The 22,361-nt window shown below is 46.4% G+C and overlaps 1 protein-coding gene across 1 annotated transcript in view; it reads right to left on the bottom strand.

The window, feature by feature from the left end:
• LOC127916632 (dystrophin-like) overlaps nucleotides 1-22,361 on the bottom strand; it is a 351,583-nt gene that overhangs the window by 105,752 nt on the left and 223,470 nt on the right. The window contains exons 30-37 of the mRNA XM_052498942.1: nucleotides 16,731-16,892; nucleotides 14,831-14,941; nucleotides 14,267-14,440; nucleotides 11,934-12,089; nucleotides 11,487-11,657; nucleotides 1,200-1,367; nucleotides 995-1,153; nucleotides 82-252 (exon numbers count right to left, since the gene is read on the bottom strand). Coding sequence (XP_052354902.1) covers nucleotides 82-252; nucleotides 995-1,153; nucleotides 1,200-1,367; nucleotides 11,487-11,657; nucleotides 11,934-12,089; nucleotides 14,267-14,440; nucleotides 14,831-14,941; nucleotides 16,731-16,892 — 1,272 coding nt within the window. The remainder of the gene's footprint in view (nucleotides 1-81; nucleotides 253-994; nucleotides 1,154-1,199; nucleotides 1,368-11,486; nucleotides 11,658-11,933; nucleotides 12,090-14,266; nucleotides 14,441-14,830; nucleotides 14,942-16,730; nucleotides 16,893-22,361) is intronic.

Genomic DNA, 22,361 nt, shown 5'->3' with positions numbered 1-22,361 from the left:
GCCTAGTTAGAGGGCAGGGAGTCAGTATAGAGAGAGATGTGGTCAATGTACTGGCCTAGTTAGAGGGCAGGGAGTCAGTACCTGTCCTGCAGTGATGCGCTGTGCGATGCTGTCAAAACGCTGGTTGAGCTTTTCCAGTTTGGGCCCCAGCTGTGCCTGGCAGTGTTCCCCACAAGTACCCATCAGACCCTGGTGCAGCACCCGCACCGCCTCCACCTTACCATGCATCACCTCCAAGTCCCCACGCAGACCCTGAGAAACACACCATCATTACACACACAGACACACCATCATTACACACATAGACACACCATCATTACACACATAGACACACCATCATTACACACATAGACACACCATCATTACACACATAGACACACCATCATTACACACATAGACACACCATCATTACACACATAGACACACCATCATTACACACATAGACACACCATCATTACACACATAGACACACCATCATTACACACATAGACACACCATCATTACACACACAGACACACCATCATTACACACATAGACACACCATCATTACACACATAGACACACATAGACACACCATCATTACACACATAGACACACCATCATTACACACATAGACACACCATCATTACACACATAGACACACCATCATTACACACATAGACACACCATCATTATACACATAGACACACCATCATTACACACATAGACACACCATCATTACACACATAGACACACCATCATTATACACACATAGACACACCATCATTACACACATAGACACACCATCATTATACACATAGCACACACCATCATTACACATAGACACACCATCATTACACACATAGACACACACACACAATAACAACACAGCTAAGAGACATTGAGGACAGGTAGATGTGTACCTTGAGGACAGTGCAATGTGTACCCTGAGGACAGGTGTGTTGTCAGTACCCTGAGACAGGTGTCTTGTGTAGAGGACAGGTGTATTGTGTACCTTGAGGACAGGTGTGTTGTGTACCCTGAGGACAGGTGTGTTGTGTACCCTGAGGACAGGTGTCTTGTGTACCTTGAGGACATGTACCTTGAGGACAGGTGTATTGTGTACCTTGAGGACAGGTGTCTTGTGTACCATGAGGACAGGTTTGTTGTGTACCTAGAGGACAGGTGTTGTGTGTATTGAGGACAGGTTTGATGTGTACCTTGAGGACAGGTTTGATGTGTACCTTGAGGACAGGTGTGATGTGTACCTTGAGGACAGGTTTGTTGTGTACCTTGAGGACAGGTGTGTTGTGTACCTTGAGGACAGGTTTGATGTGTACCTTGAGGACAGGTGTGATGTGTACCTTGAGGAAGGTGTGATTGTGTACCTTGAGGACAGGTGTATTGTGTACCTTGAGGACAGGTGTATTGTGTACCTTGAGGACAGGTGTATTGTGTACCTTGAGGACAGGTGGTGTGTACCTTGAGGACAGGTGTATTGTGTACCTTGAGGACAGGTGTATTGTGTACCTTGAGGACAGGTGTATTGTGTACCTTGAGGACAGGTGTGATGTGTACCTTGAGGACAGGTGTATTGTGTACCTTGAGGACAGGTGTATTGTACCTTGAGGACAGGTGTATTGTGTACCTTGAGGACAGGTGTATTGTGTACCTTGAGGACAGGTGTCATTGTGTACCTTGAGGACAGGTGTATTGTGTACCTAGAGGACAGGTGTATTGTGTACCTTGAGGACAGGTGTATTGTCTACCTTGAGGACAGGTGTATTGTGTACCTTGAGGACAGGGTATTGTGTACCTTGAGGACAGGTGTATGTGTGTACCTTAGAGGACAGGTGTATTGTGTACCTTGAGGACAGGTGTATTGTGTACCTTGAGGACAGGTGTATTGTGTACCTTGAGGACAGGTGTATTGTGTACCTTGAGGACAGGGTCGTATGGACAGTGTACCTGGTCCATTCTTTCTCTGCTCCCTCCAGGGGGTCCTTTATCACCTTCATATTCACAGGACAATGTCTCCAACTGGCCTATTACACTGTGTGTGTGTAGTGTGTATGTGTGTACAATGAATGTGTGGTGTGTGTGACACACCATGTGTGTGTGCACATGTGTGTGTGTGTGTGTGTGTGTGTGTAGGGACAGGTGTGTGTGTGTGTACTGACATAGTGAGAATGCGACACAGCGTTAGACAGCACCATCTTACTACAGTGTGTGGATACAACAATGGAACCATAGTGTTTCTACTGTAGACAGACAGACACAGTAACCTTCACTAGGTGATGAACTATGCATTCTGATATACTGATACACTGTGTTCCTCCCTTTAACCATAACAGAGAGACAACAGACACAACAGGGACTCAGAATGACCTGAGACAGCTCGACCAAGCTGGGGACTCGTGATAAGAGGAGGGAGAGATGGACAGACAGAGATAGAGAGAGACAGACACAGAGAGAGAGAGACAGATAGAGACAGAGAGACAGACAGAGACAGACAGAGAGAGAGAGAGACAGAGAGAGAGACAGAGAGACAGAGAGACAGAGACAGACAGAGACAGAGAGACCCACCAGCAGTAGCTTTAACCACTCCTCACTCCTGGAGGTGACAGAGACAGACAGAGACAGAGAGACAGAGACAGACAGAGACAGACAGAGACAGGAGAGACAGAGACAGACAGAGACAGAGACCCACCAGCAGTAGCTTTAACCACTCCTCACTCCTGGAGGTGACAGCGACCCAGTTACAGTTGAGCAGCTCTTGTCATCGACCAGGCTCTCCTGACCTCTCAGCACTGCCTTCAAGGCTTCAGCCAACTCCTCTACAGCCTTCAACTGGGAGCATGCTTCTCTGTCTGCTTCTCGTTGCCTGGGGGAGAGAGAGACAACACACTTAGGACATAACCTAGCTTGTATGGACAGAGCCTGAGGACAGAGGGACCCTATACAGACACTAACCTGGAGGACAGAGGACCCTATCATAAGACACTAACCTGGAGGACAGAGGGACCCTATATAAGACACTAACCTGGAGGACAGAGGGACCCTATATAAGACACTAACCAGGAGGACAGAGGGACCCTATATAAGACACAAACCTGGAGGACAGACCATCATTAAGACACTAACATAGACAGAGGGACCCTATATAAGACACTAACCTGGAGGACAGAGGACCCTATATAAGACACTAACCATATAAGACACTAACCTGGAGGACAGAGGGACCCTATATAAGACACTAACCTGGAGGACAGAGGGACCCTATATAAGACACTAACCAGGAGGACAGAGGGACCCTATATAAGACACTAACCTGGAGGACAGAGGACCCTATATAAGACACTAACCTGGAGGACAGGGACCCTATATAAGACACTAACCTGGAGGACAGAGGGGCCCTATATAAGACACATAACCAGGAGGACAGAGGACCCTATATAAGACACTAACCTGGAGGACAGAGGGACCCTATATAAGACACTAACCTGGAGGACAGAGGGACCCTATATAAGACACTAACAGGAGGACAGACCATATAAGACACTAACCAGGAGGACAGAGGGACCATCATTAAGACACTAACCAGGAGGACAGAGGACCCTATATAAGACACTAACCTGGAGGACAGAGGGGCCCTATATAAGACACTAACCAGGAGGACAGAGACACTAACCAGGACAGGGACCCTATATAAGACACTAACCTGGAGGACAGAGGGACCCTATATACCAGACACTAACCTGGAGGACAGACCATCCCTATAAGACACTAACCAGGAGGAGGACAGAGGGACACTAACCTGGAGGACATAAGACACTAACCTGGAGGACAGAGGGACCCTATATAAGACACTAACCAGGAGGACAGAGGGCCCTATATAAGACACTAACCTGGAGGACAGAGGGACCCTATATAAGACACATAACCAGGACAGAGGGACCCTATATAAGACACTAACCAGGAGGACAGAGGGACCCTATATAAGACACTAACCTGGAGGACAGAGGGACCCTATATAAGACACTAACCTGGAGGACAGAGACACCCTATATAAGACACTAACCTGGAGGACAGAGGACCCTATATAAGACACTAACCTGGAGGACAGAGGGACCCTATTATAAGACACTAACCTGGAGGACAGAGGGACCCTATATAAGACACTAACCTGGAGGACAGAGGACCCTATAAGACACTAACCTGGAGGACAGAGGGCCCTATATAAGACACTAACCTGGAGGACAGAGGGACCCTATATAAGACACTAACCTGGAGGACAGAGGGACCCTATATAAGACACTAACCTGGAGGACAGAGGGACCCTATATAAGACACTAACCTGGAGGACAGAGGGACCCTATATAAGACACTAACCTGGAGGACAGAGGACCCTACATAAGACACTATATAAGACCTGGAGGACAGAGGGACCCTATATAAGACACTAACCTGGAGGACAGAGGGACCCTATATAAGACACTAACCAGGAGGACAGAGGGGACTAACCTGGAGGGACCCTATATAAGACACTAACCTGGAGGACAGAGGGACCCTATATAAGACACTAACCTGGAGGACAGAGGGACCCTATATAAGACACTAACCTGGAGGACAGAGGGACCCATATAAGACACTAACCAGGAGGACAGGGACCCTATATAAGACACTAACCTGGAGGACAGAGGGACCCTATATAAGACACTAACCTGGAGGACAGAGGGACCCTATATAAGACACTAACCTGGAGGACAGAGGACCCTATATAAGACACTAACCTGGAGGACAGAGGGACCCTATATAAGACACTAACCTGGAGGACAGAGGGACCCTATATAAGACACTAACCTGGAGGACAGAGGGACCCACTACACCTGGAGGACAGAGGGACCCTATATAAGACACTAACCTGGAGGACAGAGGGACCCTATATAAGACACTAACCAGGAGGACCCTATATAAGACACTAACCAGGAGGACAGAGGGACCCTATATAAGACACTAACCTGGAGGACAGAGGGACACTAACCAGGAGGACACTAACCTGGAGGACAGGGACCCTATATAAGACACTAACCTGGAGGACAGAGGGACCCTATATAAGACACTAACCTGGAGGACAGAGGGACCCTATATAAGACACTAACCAGGAGGACAGAGGGACCCTATATAAGACACTAACCTGGAGGACAGAGGGACCTATATAAGACACTAACCTGGAGGACAGACAGATATAAGACACTAACCTGGAGGACACTAACCTGGAGGACAGAGGGACCCTATATAAGACACTAACCTGGAGGACAGAGGGACCCTATATAAGACACTAACCTGGAGGACAGAGGGACCCTATATAAGACACTAACCTGGAGGACAGAGGGACCCTATACCTGGAGGACAGAGGGACCCTATATAAGACACTAACCAGGAGGACAGAGGGACCTAAGACACTAACCTGGAGGACAGAGGGACCCTATATAAGACACTAACCTGGAGGACAGAGGGACCCTATATATAAGACACTAACCTGGAGGACAGAGGGACCCTATATAAGACACTAACCTGGAGGACAGAGGGACCCTATATAGACACTAACCTGGAGGACACTACACTAACCTGGAGGACAGAGGGACCCTATATAAGACACTAACCTGGAGGACAACCTGGACACTAACAGGAGGGGACCCTATATAAGACACTAACCTGGAGGACAGAGGGACCCTATAAGACACTAACCTGGAGACACTATATAAGACCTGGAGGACAGAGGGACCCTATATAAGACACTAACCTGGAGGACAGAGGGACCCTATATAAGACACTAACCTGGAGGACAGAGGGACCCTATATAAGACACTAACCTGGAGGACAGAGGGACCCTATATAAGACACTAACCTGGAGGACAGAGGACCTGGAGGACTAACCTGGAGGACAGAGGGACCCTATATAAGACACTAACCTGGAGGACAGAGGGACCCTATATAAGACACTAACCTGGAGGACAGAGGGACCCTATATAAGACACTAACCTGGAGGACAGAGGGGCCCTATATAAGACACTAACCTGGAGGACAGAGGACCCTATATAAGACACTAACCTGGAGGACAGAGGGACCCTATATAAGACACTAACCTGGAGGACAGAGGGGACCCTATATAAGACACTAACCTGGAGGACAGAGGGACCCTATATAAGACACTAACCTGGAGGACAGAGGGGCCCTATATACCTGGAGACAGAAGGACTATATAACCTGGAGGACAGAGGGGCCCTATATAAGACACTAACCTGGAGGACAGAGGGATGGTTGTGACATTGTCTGGGAGGTTAATCACATTGAGAGGGAAAGAAACAGATTGAGTCAAATCATTTTATTTTCAAGAGTGGAATCCAATCAGAGCCTGATGGACGACCAGGAACACGACCCAGATAGATTATAGAGCATCAGCCTCCCATCTTCTCAGATGGGCTGAAGGAAGAATCAACACAGCACAGTGTTGACGGGCTGATGGAAATAGAAGCCTGTGATCCCACCAGACAATCAGCCGTTTGTTTACTGACAGCGACCGTGTTGCTAGGCAACCAACCAGGTCATCTCGGAAAACAGCCTGCGTCACAAATGGCAACCTATTCCCTTAACATGGGAACCCTGGTCTAAAGTAGTGCACTATATATAGGGAACAGAGCCCTATGGTCCTGGTCTAAAGTAGTGCACTATATAGGGAACAGAGCCCTATGGTCCTGGTCTAAAGTAGTGCACTATATAGGGAACAGAGCCCTATGGTCCTGGTCTAAAGTAGTGCACTATATAGGGAACAGAGCCCTATGGTCCTGGTCTAAAGTAGTGCACTATATAGGGAACAGAGCCCTATGGTCCTGGTCTAAAGTAGTGCACTATATATAGGAACAGAGCCCTATGGTCCTGGTCTAAAGTAGTGCACTATATAGGGAACAGAGCCCTATGGTCCTGGTCTAAAGTAGTGCACTATATATAGGGAACAGAGCCCTATGGTCCTGGTCTAAAGTAGTGCACTATATAGGGAACAGAGCCCTATGGTCCTGGTCTAAAGTAGTGCACTATATAGGGAACAGAGCCCTATGGTCCTGGTCTAAAGTAGTGCACTATATATAGGGAACAGAGCCCTATGGTCCTGGTCTAAAGTAGTGCACTATATAGGGAACAGAGCCCTATGGTCCTGGTCTAAAGTAGTGCACTATATAGGGAACAGAGCCCTATGGTCCTGGTCTAAAGTAGTGCACTATATAGGGAACAGAGCCCTATGGTCCTGGTCTAAAGTAGTGCACTATATAGGGAACAGAGCCCTATGGTCCTGGTCTAAAGTAGTGCACTATATAGGGAACAGAGCCCTATGGTCCTGGTCTAAAGTAGTGCACTATATAGGGAACAGAGCCCTATGGTCCTGGTCTAAAGTAGTGCACTATATAAGGAACAGAGCCCTATGGTCCTGGTCTAAAGTAGTGCACTATATAGGGAACAGAGCCCTATGGTCCTGGTCTAAAGTAGTGCACTATATAGGGAACAGAGCCCTATGGTCCTGGTCTAAAGTAGTGCACTATATAGGGAACAGAGCCCTATGGTCCTGGTCTAAAGTAGTGCACTATATAGGGAACAGCCCTATGGTCCTGGTCTAAAGTAGTGCACTACATAGGGAAAGAGCCCTATGGTCCTGGTCTAAAGTAGTGCACTACATAGGAAAGAGCCCTATGGTCCTGGTCTAAAGTAGTGCACTACATAGGGAACAGAGCCCTATGGTCCTGGTCTAAAGTAGTGCACTACATAGGGAACAGCCCTATGGTCCTGGTCTAAAGTAGTGCACTATATAGGGAACAGAGCCCTATGGTCCTGGTCTAAAGTAGTGCACTATATATAGGGAACAGAGCCCTATGGTCCTGGTCTAAAGTAGTGCACTACATAGGGAGAGCCCTATGGTCCTGGTCTAAAGTAGTGCACTACATAGGGGAAAGAGCCCTATGGTCCTGGTCTAAAGTAGTGCACTACATAGGGAAAGAGCCCTATGGTCCTGGACTAAAGTAGTGCACTACATAGGGAAAGAGCCCTATGGTCCTGGTCTAAAGTAGTGCACTACATAGGGAACAGAGCCCTATGGTCCTGGTCTAAAGTAGTGCACTACATAGGAACAGAGCCCTATGGTCCTGGTCTAAAGTAGTGCACTATATATAGGGAACAGAGCCCTATGGTCCTGGTCTAAAGTAGTGCACTACATAGGAAAGAGCCCTATGGTCCTGGTCTAAAGTAGTGCACTATATATAGGGAACAGAGCCCTATGGTCCTGGTCTAAAGTAGTGCACTACATAGGGAAAAGAGCCCTATGGTCCTGGTCTAAAGTAGTGCACTATATATAGGGAACAGAGCCCTATGGTCCTGGTCTAAAGTAGTGCACTACATGGGAAAAAGCCCTATGGTCCTGGTCTAAAGTAGTGCACTATATATGGAACAGAGCCCTATGGTCCTGGTCTAAAGTAGTGCACTACATAGGGAACAGAGCCCTATGGTCCTGGTCTAAAGTAGTGCACTAGATAGGAAAGAGCCCTATGGTCCTGGTCTAAAGTAGTGCACTACATAGGGAAAGAGCCCTATGGTCCTGGTCTAAAGTAGTGCACTATATATAGGGAACAGAGCCCTATGGTCCTGGTCTAAAGTAGTGCACTACATAGGGAAAGAGCCCTATGGTCCTGGTCTAAAGTAGTGCACTACATAGGGAACAGAGCCCTATGGTCCTGGTCTAAAGTAGTGCACTATATAGGGAACAGAGCCCTATGGTCCTGGTCTAAAGTAGTGCACTATATGGGAACAGAGCCCTATGGTCCTGGTCTAAAGTAGTGCACTATATATAGGGAACAGAGCCCTATGGTCCTGGTCTAAAGTAGTGCACTATATAGGGAACAGAGCCCTATGGTCCTGGTCTAAAGTAGTGCACTATTATAGGGAACAGAGCCCTATGGTCCTGGTCTAAAGTAGTGCACTATATAGGGAACAGAGCCCTATGGTCCTGGTCTAAAGTAGTGCACTATATAGGGAACAGAGCCCTATGGTCCTGGTCTAAAGTAGTGCACTATATATAGGGAACAGAGCCCTATGGTCCTGGTCTAAAGTAGTGCACTATATAGGGAACAGAGCCCTATGGTCCTGGTCTAAAGTAGTGCACTATATAGGGAACAGAGCCCTATGGTCCTGGTCTAAAGTAGTGCACTATATAGGGAACAGAGCCCTATGGTCCTGGTCTAAAGTAGTGCACTATATATAGGGAACAGAGCCCTATGGTCCTGGTCTAAAGTAGTGCACTATATAGGGAACAGAGCCCTATGGTCCTGGTCTAAAGTAGTGCACTATATAGGGAACAGAGCCCTATGGTCCTGGTCTAAAGTAGTGCACTATATAGGGAACAGAGCCCTATGGTCCTGGTCTAAAGTAGTGCACTATATAGGGAACAGAGCCCTATGGTCCTGGTCTAAAGTAGTGCACTATATAGGGAACAGAGCCCTATGGTCCTGGTCTAAAGTAGTGCACTATATAGGGAACAGAGCCCTATGGTCCTGGTCTAAAGTAGTGCACTATATAGGGAAAGAGCCCTATGGTCCTGGTCTAAAGTAGTGCACTACATAGGGAAAGAGCCCTATGGTCCTGGTCTAAAGTAGTGCACTACATAGGGATAGAGCCCTATGGTCCTGGTCTAAAGTAGTGCACTACATAGGAACAGAGCCCTATGGTCCTGGTCTAAAGTAGTGCACTATATAGGGAACAGAGCCCTATGGTCCTGGTCTAAAGTAGTGCACTATATATAGGGAACAGAGCCCTATGGTCCTGGTCTAAAGTAGTGCACTACATAGGGAAAGAGCCCTATGGTCCTGGTCTAAAGTAGTGCACTACATAGGGAAAGAGCCCTATGGTCCTGGTCTAATGCAGGTGACGTGTCCATAGAAAGCCCTCAGCAGTAGAGAGAGAATAGATTCAGAGCAGCTGTACTGTGACAGCCCTCTGACCTCCTTCTCCACTGAGATAACCACTGACATCACACTACTTACACACCACTTACACACCACTTACACACCACCTTACTGGAGCTGGGAAATGACCAAACACAGGTGGAAATCAGTAAACGTGTGTGTGTGTGTGTGTCTACGTGTGTGTGTCCCTACGTGTGTGTGCGTCCCTGTGTGTGTGTGTGTGTGTCCCTATGTGTGTGTGCGTCCCTATGTGTGTGTGTGCGTGTCTCTACGTGTGTGTGTGTGTGTCTCTACGTGTGTGTGTGTCTCTACCTGTGTGTCTCTGTGTGTGTGTGTCTCTACGTGTGTGTGTGTCCCTACGTGTGTGTGTCTCTACGTGTGTGTGTCTCTACGTGTGTGTGTCTCTACGTGTGTGTGTCTCTACGTGTGTGTGTGTCCCTACGTGTGTGTGTGTCCCTACGTGTGTGTGTCCCTACGTGTGTGTGTCTCTACGTGTGTGTGTCTCTACGTGTGTGTGTCTCTACGTGTGTGTGTGTCCCTACGTGTGTGTGTGTCCCTACGTGTGTGTGTGTCTCTACGTGTGTGTGTGTCTCTACGTGTGTGTGTCTCTACGTGTGTGTGTGTCTCTACGTGTGTGTGTCTCTACGTGTGTGTGTGTCTCTACGTGTGTGTGTCTCTACGTGTGTGTGTGTCTCTACGTGTGTGTGTCCCTACGTGTGTGTGTGTCTACGTGTGTGTGTGTCTCTACGTGTGTGTGTGTCTCTACGTGTGTGTGTCTCTACGTGTGTGTGTGTCTCTACGTGTGTGTGTCTCTACGTGTGTGTGTGTCTCTACGTGTGTGTGTCCCTACGTGTGTGTGTGTCTCTACGTGTGTGTGTGTCCCTACGTGTGTATGTGTGTGTGTGTGTGTGTGTGTGTGTGTCTCTACGTGTGTGTGTGTCTCTACGTGTGTGTGTCTCTACGTGTGTGTGTGTCTCTACGTGTGTGTGTGTCCCTACGTGTGTGTGTGTCTCTACGTGTGTGTGTGTGCCCTACGTGTGTGTGTGTGTCCCTACGTGTGTGTGTGTCCCTACGTGTGTGTGTGTGTGTGTGTGTGTGTGTGTGTGTCTCTACGTGTGTGTGTCCCTACGTGTGTGTGTGTCTCTACATGTGTGTGTGTGTGTCCCTACGTGTGTGTGCGTCCCTATGTGTGTGTGTGTGTGTGTCCCTATGTGTGTGTGTGTGTCCCTATGTGTGTGTGTGTGTCTCTACGTGTGTGTGTGTGTCTCTACGTGTGTGTGTGTGTGTGTGTGTGTGTGTGTGTGTCTCTACGTGTGTGTGTGTGTGTGTGTCTCTACATGTGTGTGTGTCTCTACGTGTGTGTGTGTGTGTGTGTCTCTACGTGTGTGTGTGTGTGTGTGTGTGTGTGTGTGTGTGTGTGTGTGTGTGTGTGTGTGTGTGTGTGTGTGTGTGTGTGTGTGTGTGTGTCTTCTGGTCTGTGTGTGTGTGTGTTTGTCCTCCTACCTTGGCCCAGTCCAGCTCAGCCTCTAGATCAATGGGCATCCCCTCCACAGCCGACCTCCTAGTCAGCTCAGCGTCTGTAGCAGCTAACCACTCTGTCAGGCTGTTCAACTCCTTACGCAGTTTCCTGGACAACTTCAGACTCTTCTCTAGTTCCTGTTTTCCCTCCGTCACCTGACAGACACAAACACACATCTCACAGATACCTGTCATTCACTTCTAATGTAATCAACTTCATCTAATCAATCACTCTGAATTCAATTCAATTCTTTTACATTCAAATAAACTTGATTTATTCCCTGACTTAAAAATGGCCCAACCCCAAAACAAAACTAATACACACCAAACTACATCTACCAGAATCCTTTGTGACCCGTTAAACCAATCATTGTCTCTGTCCGAGAGGCAGTGGATTTAGGTTGAGGCCTGCTATTGGCTGATGCCACTGACCTGCGCGCCCAGTTGATTATAGAGCAGCTTGAGGGCAGTGAGTCTGTCGTCCAGCTCTTTAGGCTTCTCCGTCTGCTGTCTCTGAACGATCTGTCTTCCGGTCTTTATCACAGTCTCTATCTCCAACTTCACCTCACTCAGACTCTTATACAACTTCTGTATAGGAGGGAAGGAGAGGGGGAGGAGAGGGAGGAGGGATGGGAGTAAGAAGAACGATGGAAGGAGGAGAGAGCGTGAGAGAGAGGGGAGGAGAGAGAGAGAGGGAAAGAGGAGAGAGCGAGAGAGGGAAAGAGGAGAGAGGAGAGAGAGAGAGAGAGGGAGAGGGAAGGATGAGAGAGAGAGCATGAGAGAGGGGAGGAGAGAGAGAGAGAGAGAGAGAGAGAGGAGAGAGAGAGAGGAGAGGAGAGAGAGAGGAGAGGGAAGGAGAGAGAGAGAGAGGAGAGAGAGAGAGAGGAGAGGAGAGAGAGGAGAGAGAGAGAGAGAGGGAAGGAGGAGAGAGGAAATAGGAGAGAGCGAAAGAGAGGGAAGGAGGAGAGAGAGAGGGAGGAGGAGAGAAAGAGGGAAAGAGGAGAGAGAGGGGGAGAGAGAGAGAGAGGGAAAAAGGAGAACGAGAGAGAGCGAGGGAAGGACGAGAGAGAGAGAGAGAGAGAGAGAGAGAGAGAGAGAGAGAGAGAGAGAGAGAGAGAGAGAGGAGAGAGAGAGAGGGAAGGAGGAGAGAGAGAGAGGGAAGGAGGAGAGAGAGACAGGGAGAGGGAAGGAGGAGAGAGAGGGAGAGGGAGGAGAGAGAGAGAGCGGGAAGGAGAAGAGAGAGAGGGAAGGGAGAGAGAGAGAGGGAAGGGAAGAGACACACTGTTAATAACACAATATTAAATCAGTCATGCACAGTTCTTGATCAATAAAGGAGACTCCGCTGTAAAGAAACAACTCATATGAAAACAACATGATTTCAACTGTAATGAAATGTTTGGGGACCGTAGTAGACTGTAAAACAATCCATAGAAGACAACAACTAGAATGTGAATCTGTGAGGCTAGAAATCTGAAACGAGCCCGGCCCCAGCAGGACCAGCAGGACTAGCAGGTACCGGCCCCAGCAGGACTAGCAGGACTAGCAGGTACCGGCCCCAGCAGGACTAGCAGGACTAGCAGGTACCAGCAGGACTAGCAGGAACTAGCAGGAACTAGCAGGTACCAGCAGGACTAGCAGGACTAGCAGGAACTAGCAGGTACTAGCAGGTACCAGCAGGACTAGCAGATACCAGCAGGTACCAGCAGGTCTAGCAGGAACTAGCAGGTACCAGCAGGACCAGCAGGACTAGCTGGAAATAGCAGGTACCAGCAGGACTAGCAGGAACTAGCAGGTATCAGCAGGACTAGCAGGTACCAGCAGGTACCAGCAGGACTAGCAGGTACCAGCAGGTACCATCAGGACGAGCAGGAACTAGCAGGTACCAGCAGGACGAGCAGGTACCAGCAGAACTAGCAGGTACCAGCAGGACTAGCAGGTACCAGCAGGTACCAGCAGGACTAGCAGGTACCAGCAGGTACCATCAGGACGAGCAGGAACTAGCAGGTACCAGCAGGACGAGCAGGTACCAGCAGAACTAGCAGGTACCAGCAGGACGAGCAGGTACCAGCAGGACTAGCAGGTACCAGCAGGACTAGCAGGAACTAGCAGGTTCCAGCAGGTAACAGCAGGACGAGCAGGTACCAGCAGGACTAGCAGGTACCAGCAGGACGAGCAGGTACCAACAGGTACCAGCAGGACTAGCAGGAACTAGCAGGTACCAGCAGGACTAGCAGGTACCAGCAGGACTAGCAGGTACCAGCAGGTACCAACAGGACGAGCAGGAACTAGCAGGTACCAGCAGGACTAGCAGGTACCAGCAGGACGAGCAGGTACCAGCAGGACTAGCAGGTACCAGCAGAACGAGCAGGTACCAGCAGGACGAGCAGGAACTAGCAGGACGAGCAGGAACTAGCAGGTACCAGCAGGACGAGCAGGAACTAGCAGGTACCAGCAGGATGAGCAGGAACTAGCAGGACGAGCAGGACTAGCAGGTACCAGCAGGACTAGCAGGTACCAGCAGGACTAGCAGATACCAGCAGGACGAGCAGGAACTAGCAGGTGACATCCCCACTCGGCAGGTGGCATCACTACTCGGCAGGTGACATCACTACTCGGCAGATGACATCACTACTCGGCAGGTGACATCACAACTCGGCACGTGGCATCACTACTCAGCAGGTGACATCACAACTCGGTAGGTGACATCACTACTCGGCAGGTGTTTTTCCCTGCAGTGTGTGATTGATTACTGATTGATTACCCACCATGCATTGTTCCAACTGTGACTGCACCACGTCCTGTTCCACGCTGCGTATGTCCAACACCCCCAGCTGTGCCTTCACATCCCAGAGAACCCTCTCACACTCTGAGAGGCGCAGGTCGAAGTTCGCAGGCTTCTGGAAGAGCCTGAACTTCACACACACCTCCTGGAGTTTCTTCTTCAGGGGCAGAAGGAAGATTATATATATATATATATATGCAGAAGGTAGAGTATATATTATTATATATATATATATATGCTTTGTGTGATATCGAAAAGTCTAAAAACGTGACACTATGGATTTATTTGTGGACTGTGTGAAGATGCTGAGGTGTGTGTGTGTGTATGTATGTCTGTGTGTGTGTGAGAGAGAGTGTGTGTGAGAGTGTGTGTGAGAGTGTGTGTGAGAGTGTATGTGAGAGTGTGAGAGAGAGAGAGAGAGAGAGAGAGAGAGAGAGAGAGAGAGAGAGAGAGAGAGAGAGAGAGAGAGAGAGACAGAGACAGAGAGAGACAGAGGCAGAGAGAGAGAGAGTGTGTGTGTGTGTGTCTGTCTGTGTGTGTGTGTTACCTGTATCAGGTGGATCTGGGCTGCTACTCTCTCTGACTGGTCTCTCTCTGTATTCTTCTTCTTCATGTCTGCCAGAGTCGCCTCGTGACCATTCAGCTCTGTCTGGATCTTCTGTTTAAACAAAACACAGACAATCAGAACACACACACACACACACACACACACACACACACACACACACACACACACACACACACACACACACACACACACACACACACACACACACACACACACACACACACACACACACACACACACACACACACACAAATACACCCTCATTCCCATGCACCTCCATCCCTCTACCACATGGGGGAGGACAACCTTAAGGTTTGAGGAGAATTAAAGAGAGAAACTCCACCAGTCTCATCTATTCTCTACTCTGTCCCCTGTGTTCTACTCTGTCCCCTGTGTTCTACTCTGTCCCCTGTGTTCTGCTCTGTCCCCTGTGTTCTACTCTGTCCCCTGTGTTCTGCTCTGTCCCCTGTGTTCTGCTCTGTCCCCTGTGTTCTGTTCTGTCCCCTGTGTTCTACTCTGTCCCCTGTGTTTTACTCTGTCCCCTGTTCCCCTGTGTTCTGCTCTGTCCCCTGTGTTCTGTTCTGTCCCCTGTGTTCTACTCTGTCCCCTGTGTTCTGCTCTGTCCCCTGTGTTCTGCTCTGTCCCCTGTGTTCTGTTCTGTCCCCTGTGTTCTACTCTGTCCCCTGTGTTCTACTCTGTCCCCTGTGTTCTGCTCTGTCCCCTGTGTTCTGCTCTGTTCCCTGTGTTCTGTTCTGTCCCCTGTGTTTTACTCTGTCCCCTGTTCCCCTGTGTTCTATTCTGTCCCCTGTGTTCTGCTCTGTCCCCTGTGTTCTGTTCTGTCCCCTGTGTTCTGCTCTGTCCCCTGTGTTCTGCTCTGTCCCCTGTGTTCTACTCTGTCCCATGTGTTCTACTCTGTCCCATGTGTTCTACTCTGTCCCCTGTGTTCTGTTTTGTCCCCTGTGTTCTACTCTGGCCCCTGTGTTCTGTTCTGTCCCCTGTGTTCTGTTCTGTCCCCTGTGTTCTACTCTGGCCCCTGTGTTCTGTTTTGTCCCCTGTGTTCTGCTCAGCCTGTTTGGAGGTTCAGCTGTCTGGCATGTGTGTTTCAGTGTGTGGTGAAGGGATAAAAGGACCCTGGGAGAAACATCTCCACAGTCTGAATTAGACTTTGAGCTGGAGAAACATCTCCACAGTCTGAATTAGACTTGGATCTGGTCAGTGAACCGGTTTCAATAAAGGAGATCATTCAGGACAGAGACAGTAGCAAGATGACTAAGTCTGAAGACAACGGCTGGAGCTGGAGAACATCACACCACTCCAACACACATACACACCACTCCAACACACATACACACCACTCCAACACACATACACACCACTCCAACACACATACACACCACTCCAACACACATACACACCACTCCACACACATACACACCAGTCCAACACACATACACACCACTTCAACACACATACACACCACTCCACACACACACACACCACTCCAAACAACACACACCACTCCAACACACATACACACCACTCCAACACACATACACACCACTCCACACACACACACACCACTCCAACACACACACACACCACTCCAACACACACACACACCAACACACACACACACCACTCCAACACACACACACACCACTCCAACACACACACCACTCCAACACACACACCACTCCAACACACACACACACACACACACACACACACACACACACACACACACACACACACACACACACACACACACACACACACACACACACACACACACACACACACACACACACACACACACACACACACACACCCCTCCAACAACCACCCCCTCTCCACAACCACCCTCCCAATCCCCCCTAACCTGTGCCTCCTGTGGTATCTGAGCTGCGTCGATGTGGTCAGCGATGTAGGCAGACAGGTGGCGGTCGGTGGCGTCCAGAGAGTCATTGATGAGACGCAGCGTCTTGTCATTCTCCTGGGCCCACTGCACACTCCTCTCCAGCTGCTGCTGCCGACACACCGCCTGAGAAACGCACACAGAGACACACAGAGACACACAGAGACACACAGAAACACACAGAGACACACGGAGACACACAGAGACACACAGAGACACACAGAGACACACAGAGACACACGGAGACACACAGAGACACACAGAGACACACAGAGACACACAGAGACACACAGAGACACACGGAGACACACAGAGACACACAGAGACACACAGAGACACACAGAGACACACAGAAACACACAGAAACACACAGAGACACACAGAGACACACAGAGACACACAGAGACACACAGAGACACACAGAGACACACAGAGACACACAGAGACACACAGAGACACACAGAGACACACAGAGACACACAGAGACACACAGAAACACACAGAGACACACGGAGACACACAGAGACACACGGAGACACACAGAGACACACAGAGACACACAGAAACACACAGAGACACACAGAGACACACAGAGACACACAGAGACACACAGAGACACACAGAGACACACAGAGACACACAGAGACACACAGAGACACACAGAGACACACAGAGACACACAGAGACACACGGAGACACACGGAGACACACAGAGACACACAGAGACACACAGAGACACACAGAGACACACAGAGACACACAGAAACACACAGAGACACACAGAGACACACAGAGACACACAGAGACACACAGAAACACACAGAGACACACAGAGACACACAGAGACACACAGAGACACACAGAGACACACAGAGACACAATTAGCAAAAAAACATAAGTGAAAGCTAAGAGCAAAACAGGCAAACACACACACACACACACACACACACACACACACACACACACACACACACACACACACACACACACACACACACACACACACACACACACACACACACACACACACACACACACACACACACATACCCTCTTGAAGGATGGACTCATCAAACCAGGTCTGAAGGAGATGTAAACACACTTATTGTCCTAACGTTGCTCCTCTCCTCGGTTGGGTTTAACTAACGGAAACCTTTCACTGCTTGTGCTTCACACTGATGATGTCATCATTATCTCTCTCTCTCTCTCTCTCTCTCTCTCTCTCTCTCTCTCTCTCTCTCTCTCTCTCTCTCTCTCTCTCTCTCTCTCTCTCTCTCTCTCTCGGGGCTAACAGTCTATGTATAGTCCACTGATCCACACTAAACTACTATCTACCACCTCTAATAAACTGCTAACACTACCTATAAACCACCACTAATAAACTACTATCTACCACCTCTAATAAACTACTAACACTACCTATCTACCACCTCTAATAAACTACTATCTACACACTAATAAACTACTATCTACCACCACTAATAAACTACTATCTACCACCTCTAATAAACTACTAACACTACCTATCTACACTAATAAACTACTAACACTACCTATAAACCACACTAATAAACTACTACCTACCACCACTAATAAACTACTAACACTACCTATCTACCACTAATAAACTACTAACACTACCTATCTGCCACCTCTAATAAACTACTACACTACCTATAAACCACCACTAATAAACTACAGAGACACTAATAAACTACTAACACTACCTATCTACCAGCTCTAATAAACTACTATCTACACCACTAATAAACTACTATCTAGACACCACTAATAAACTACTATCAGAGACCTCTAATAAACTACTAACACTACCTATCTACCACCTCTAATAAACTACTAACACTACCATCAACCACCACTAATAAACTACTACCTACCACCACTAATAAACTACTAACACTACCTATCTACACCTCTAATAAACTACTATCTACCACCACTAATAAACTACTAACCACTAATAAACTACTATCTACCACCTCTAATAAACTACTATCACTACCTATAAACCACCACTAATAAACTACTATCTACCACCACTAATCAACTACTAGACACCTCTAATAAACTACTAACACTACCTATAAACCACCACTAATAAACTACTATCTACCTCTAATAAACTACTAACACTACCTATAAACCACCACTAATAAACTACTATCACCACCTCTAATAAACTACTAACACTACCTATCTACCACCACTAATAAACTACTATCTACCACCTCTAATAAACACTATCACTACCTATAAACACCACTAATAAACTACTATCTACCACCTCTAATAAACTACTAACACTACCTATAAACCACCACTAATAAACTACATCTACCACCTCTAATAAACTACTAACACTACCTATCTACCACCACTAATAAACTACTATCTACCATCTAATAAACTACATCACTACCTATAAACCACCACTAATAAACTACTATCTAACCTCTAATAAACTACTAACACTACTATCTACACCACTAATAAACTACTATCTACCACCTCTAATAAACTACTAACACTACCTATCAACCACCACTAATAAACTACTATCTACCACCACTAATAAACTACTATCTACCACCACTAATAAACTACTATCTACCACCACTAATAAACTACTATCTACCACCTCTAATAAACTACTAACACTACCTATCTACCACCACTAATAAACTACTATCTACCACCACTAATAAACTACTATCTACACCTCTAATAAACTACTATCTACCACCACTAATAAACTACTATCTACCACCTCTAATAAACTACTAACACTACCTATCAACCACCACTAATAAACTACTATCTACCACCTCTAATAAACTACTACCACTACCTATAAACCACCACTAATAAACTACTACCTACCACCCTAATAAACTACTAACACTACCTATCTACCACCTCTAATAAACTACTATCTACCACTAATAAACTACTATCTACCACCACTAATAAACTACTATCACCACTAATAAACTACTAACACTACCTATCTACCACCTCTAATAAACTACTAACACTACCTATCAACCACCACTAATAAACTACTACCTACCACCACTAATAAACTACTAACACTACCTATCTACCTCCTCTAATAAACTACTATCTACCACCACTAATAAACTACTATCTACCACCACTAATAAACCATCTACCACTAATAAACTACTATCACACCTATAAACCACCACTAATAAACTACTATCTACCACCACTAATAAACTACTATCTACCACCTCTAATAAACTACTAACACTACCTATAAACCACCACTAATAAACTACTATCTACCACCTCTAATAAACTACTAAACTACTATACCTACCACCACTAATAAACTACTAACACTACCTATCTACCACCACTAATAAACTACTATCTACCACTAATAAACTACTATCACTACCTATAAACCACCACTAATAAACTACTATCTACCACCATCACTAATAAACTACTAAACTACTACTAATAAACTACTATCTACCACCACTAATAAACTACTACACTACCATCTACCACCACTAATAAACTACTATCTACCACCACTAATAAACTACTATCACTACCTATAAACCACCACTAATAAACTACTATCTACCACCACTAATAAACTACTACCTACCATCACTAATAAACTACTATCTACCACCACTAATAAACTACTAACACTACCTATCAACCACCACTAATAAACTACTACTACCATCACTAATAAACTACTATCTACCACCACTAATAAACTACCACCTACCACCACTAATAAAACTACTACCTATCTACCACCACTAATAAACTACTACCTACCACCACTAATAAACTACTACCTACCACTACTAATAAACTACTAATACTACTATCTACCACCACTAATAAAACTACTATAAACTACCACCACTAATAAACTACTACCTACCACCACTAATAAACTACTACTACCACCACTAATAAACTACTACCTACCACCACTAATAAACTACTACCTACCACCACTAATAAACTACTACCTACCACCACTAATAAACTACTAAACTACTATCTACCACCACTAATAAACTACTACCTACCATCACTAATAAACTACTATCTACCACCACTAATAAACTACGATCTACCACCACTAATAAACTACTATCTACCACCACTAATAAACTACTATCTACCACCACTAATAAACTACTACATACCATCACTAATAAACTACTACCTACCATCACTAATAAACTACTATCTACCACCACTAATAAACTACTACCTACCACCACTAATAAACTACTATCTACCACCACTAATAAACTACTATCTACCCCCACTAAAAAACTACTATCTACCACCACTAATAAACTACTAACTACCAGTACTAATAAACTACTACCTACCACCACTAATAAACTACTATACTACCACCACTAATAAACTACTACACTACCTAATCTACCACCACTAATAAACAACTACCTACCACCACTAATAAACTACTCCCTACCATCACTAATAAACTACTACCTACCATCACTAATAAACTACAACCTACCACCACTAATAAACTACTACCTACCACCACAGGTAAACTACTACTACAAGGTAGCACAGTAAGGTATTACAGTATAGTGTAGGTATTGGGCCTAGTTAAGGCAGCACAGTAAGGTATTACAGTATAGTGTAGTTATTGGGCCTAGTTAAGGCAGCACAGTAAGACATTACAGTATAGTGTAGTTATTGGGCCTAGTTAAGGCAGCACAGTAAGGTATTACAGTATAGTGTAGTTATTGGGCCTAGTTAAGGCAGCACAGTAAGGTATTACAGTATAGTGTAGTTATTGGGCCTAGTTAAGGCAGCACAGTAAGGTATTACAGTATAGTGTAGTTATTGGGCCTAGTTAAGGCAGCACAGTAAGGCATTACAGTATAGTGTAGTTATTGGGCCTAGTTAAGGCAGCACAGTAAGGTATTACAGTATAGTGTAGTTATTGGGCCTAGTTAAGGCAGCACAGTAAGGTATTACAGTATAGTGTAGTTATTGGGCCTAGTTAAGGCAGCACAGTAAGGCATTACAGTATAGTGTAGTTATTGAGCCTAGTTAAGGCAGCACAGTAAGGCATTACAGTATAGTGTAGTTACTAGTTAAGGCAGCACACTAGGTATTACAGTATAGTGTAGTTATTGGGCCTAGTTAAGGCAGCACAGTAAGGTATTACAGTATAGTGTAGTTATTGGGCCTAGTTAAGGCAGCACAGTAAGGCATTACAGTATAGTGTAGTTATTGGGCCTAGTTAAGGCAGCACAGTAAGGTATTACAGTATAGTGTAGTTATTGGGCCTAGTTAAGGCAGCACAGTAAGGCATTACAGTATAGTGTAGTTATTGGGCCTAGTTAAGGCTGCACAGTAAGGTATTACAGTATAGTGTAGTTATTGGGCCTAGTTAAGGCAGCACAGTAAGGCATTACAGTATAGTGTAGTTATTGGGCCTAGTTAAGGCAGCACAGTAAGGTATTACAGTATAGTGTAGTTATTGGGCCTAGTTAAGGCAGCACAGTAAGACATTACAGTATAGTG

This window comes from Oncorhynchus keta, chromosome 37 (genome assembly GCF_023373465.1).
Source record: "Oncorhynchus keta strain PuntledgeMale-10-30-2019 chromosome 37, Oket_V2, whole genome shotgun sequence".
NCBI lineage: Eukaryota > Metazoa > Chordata > Actinopteri > Salmoniformes > Salmonidae > Oncorhynchus > Oncorhynchus keta.
This window is presented reverse-complemented; position numbering and strand designations above follow the sequence as displayed.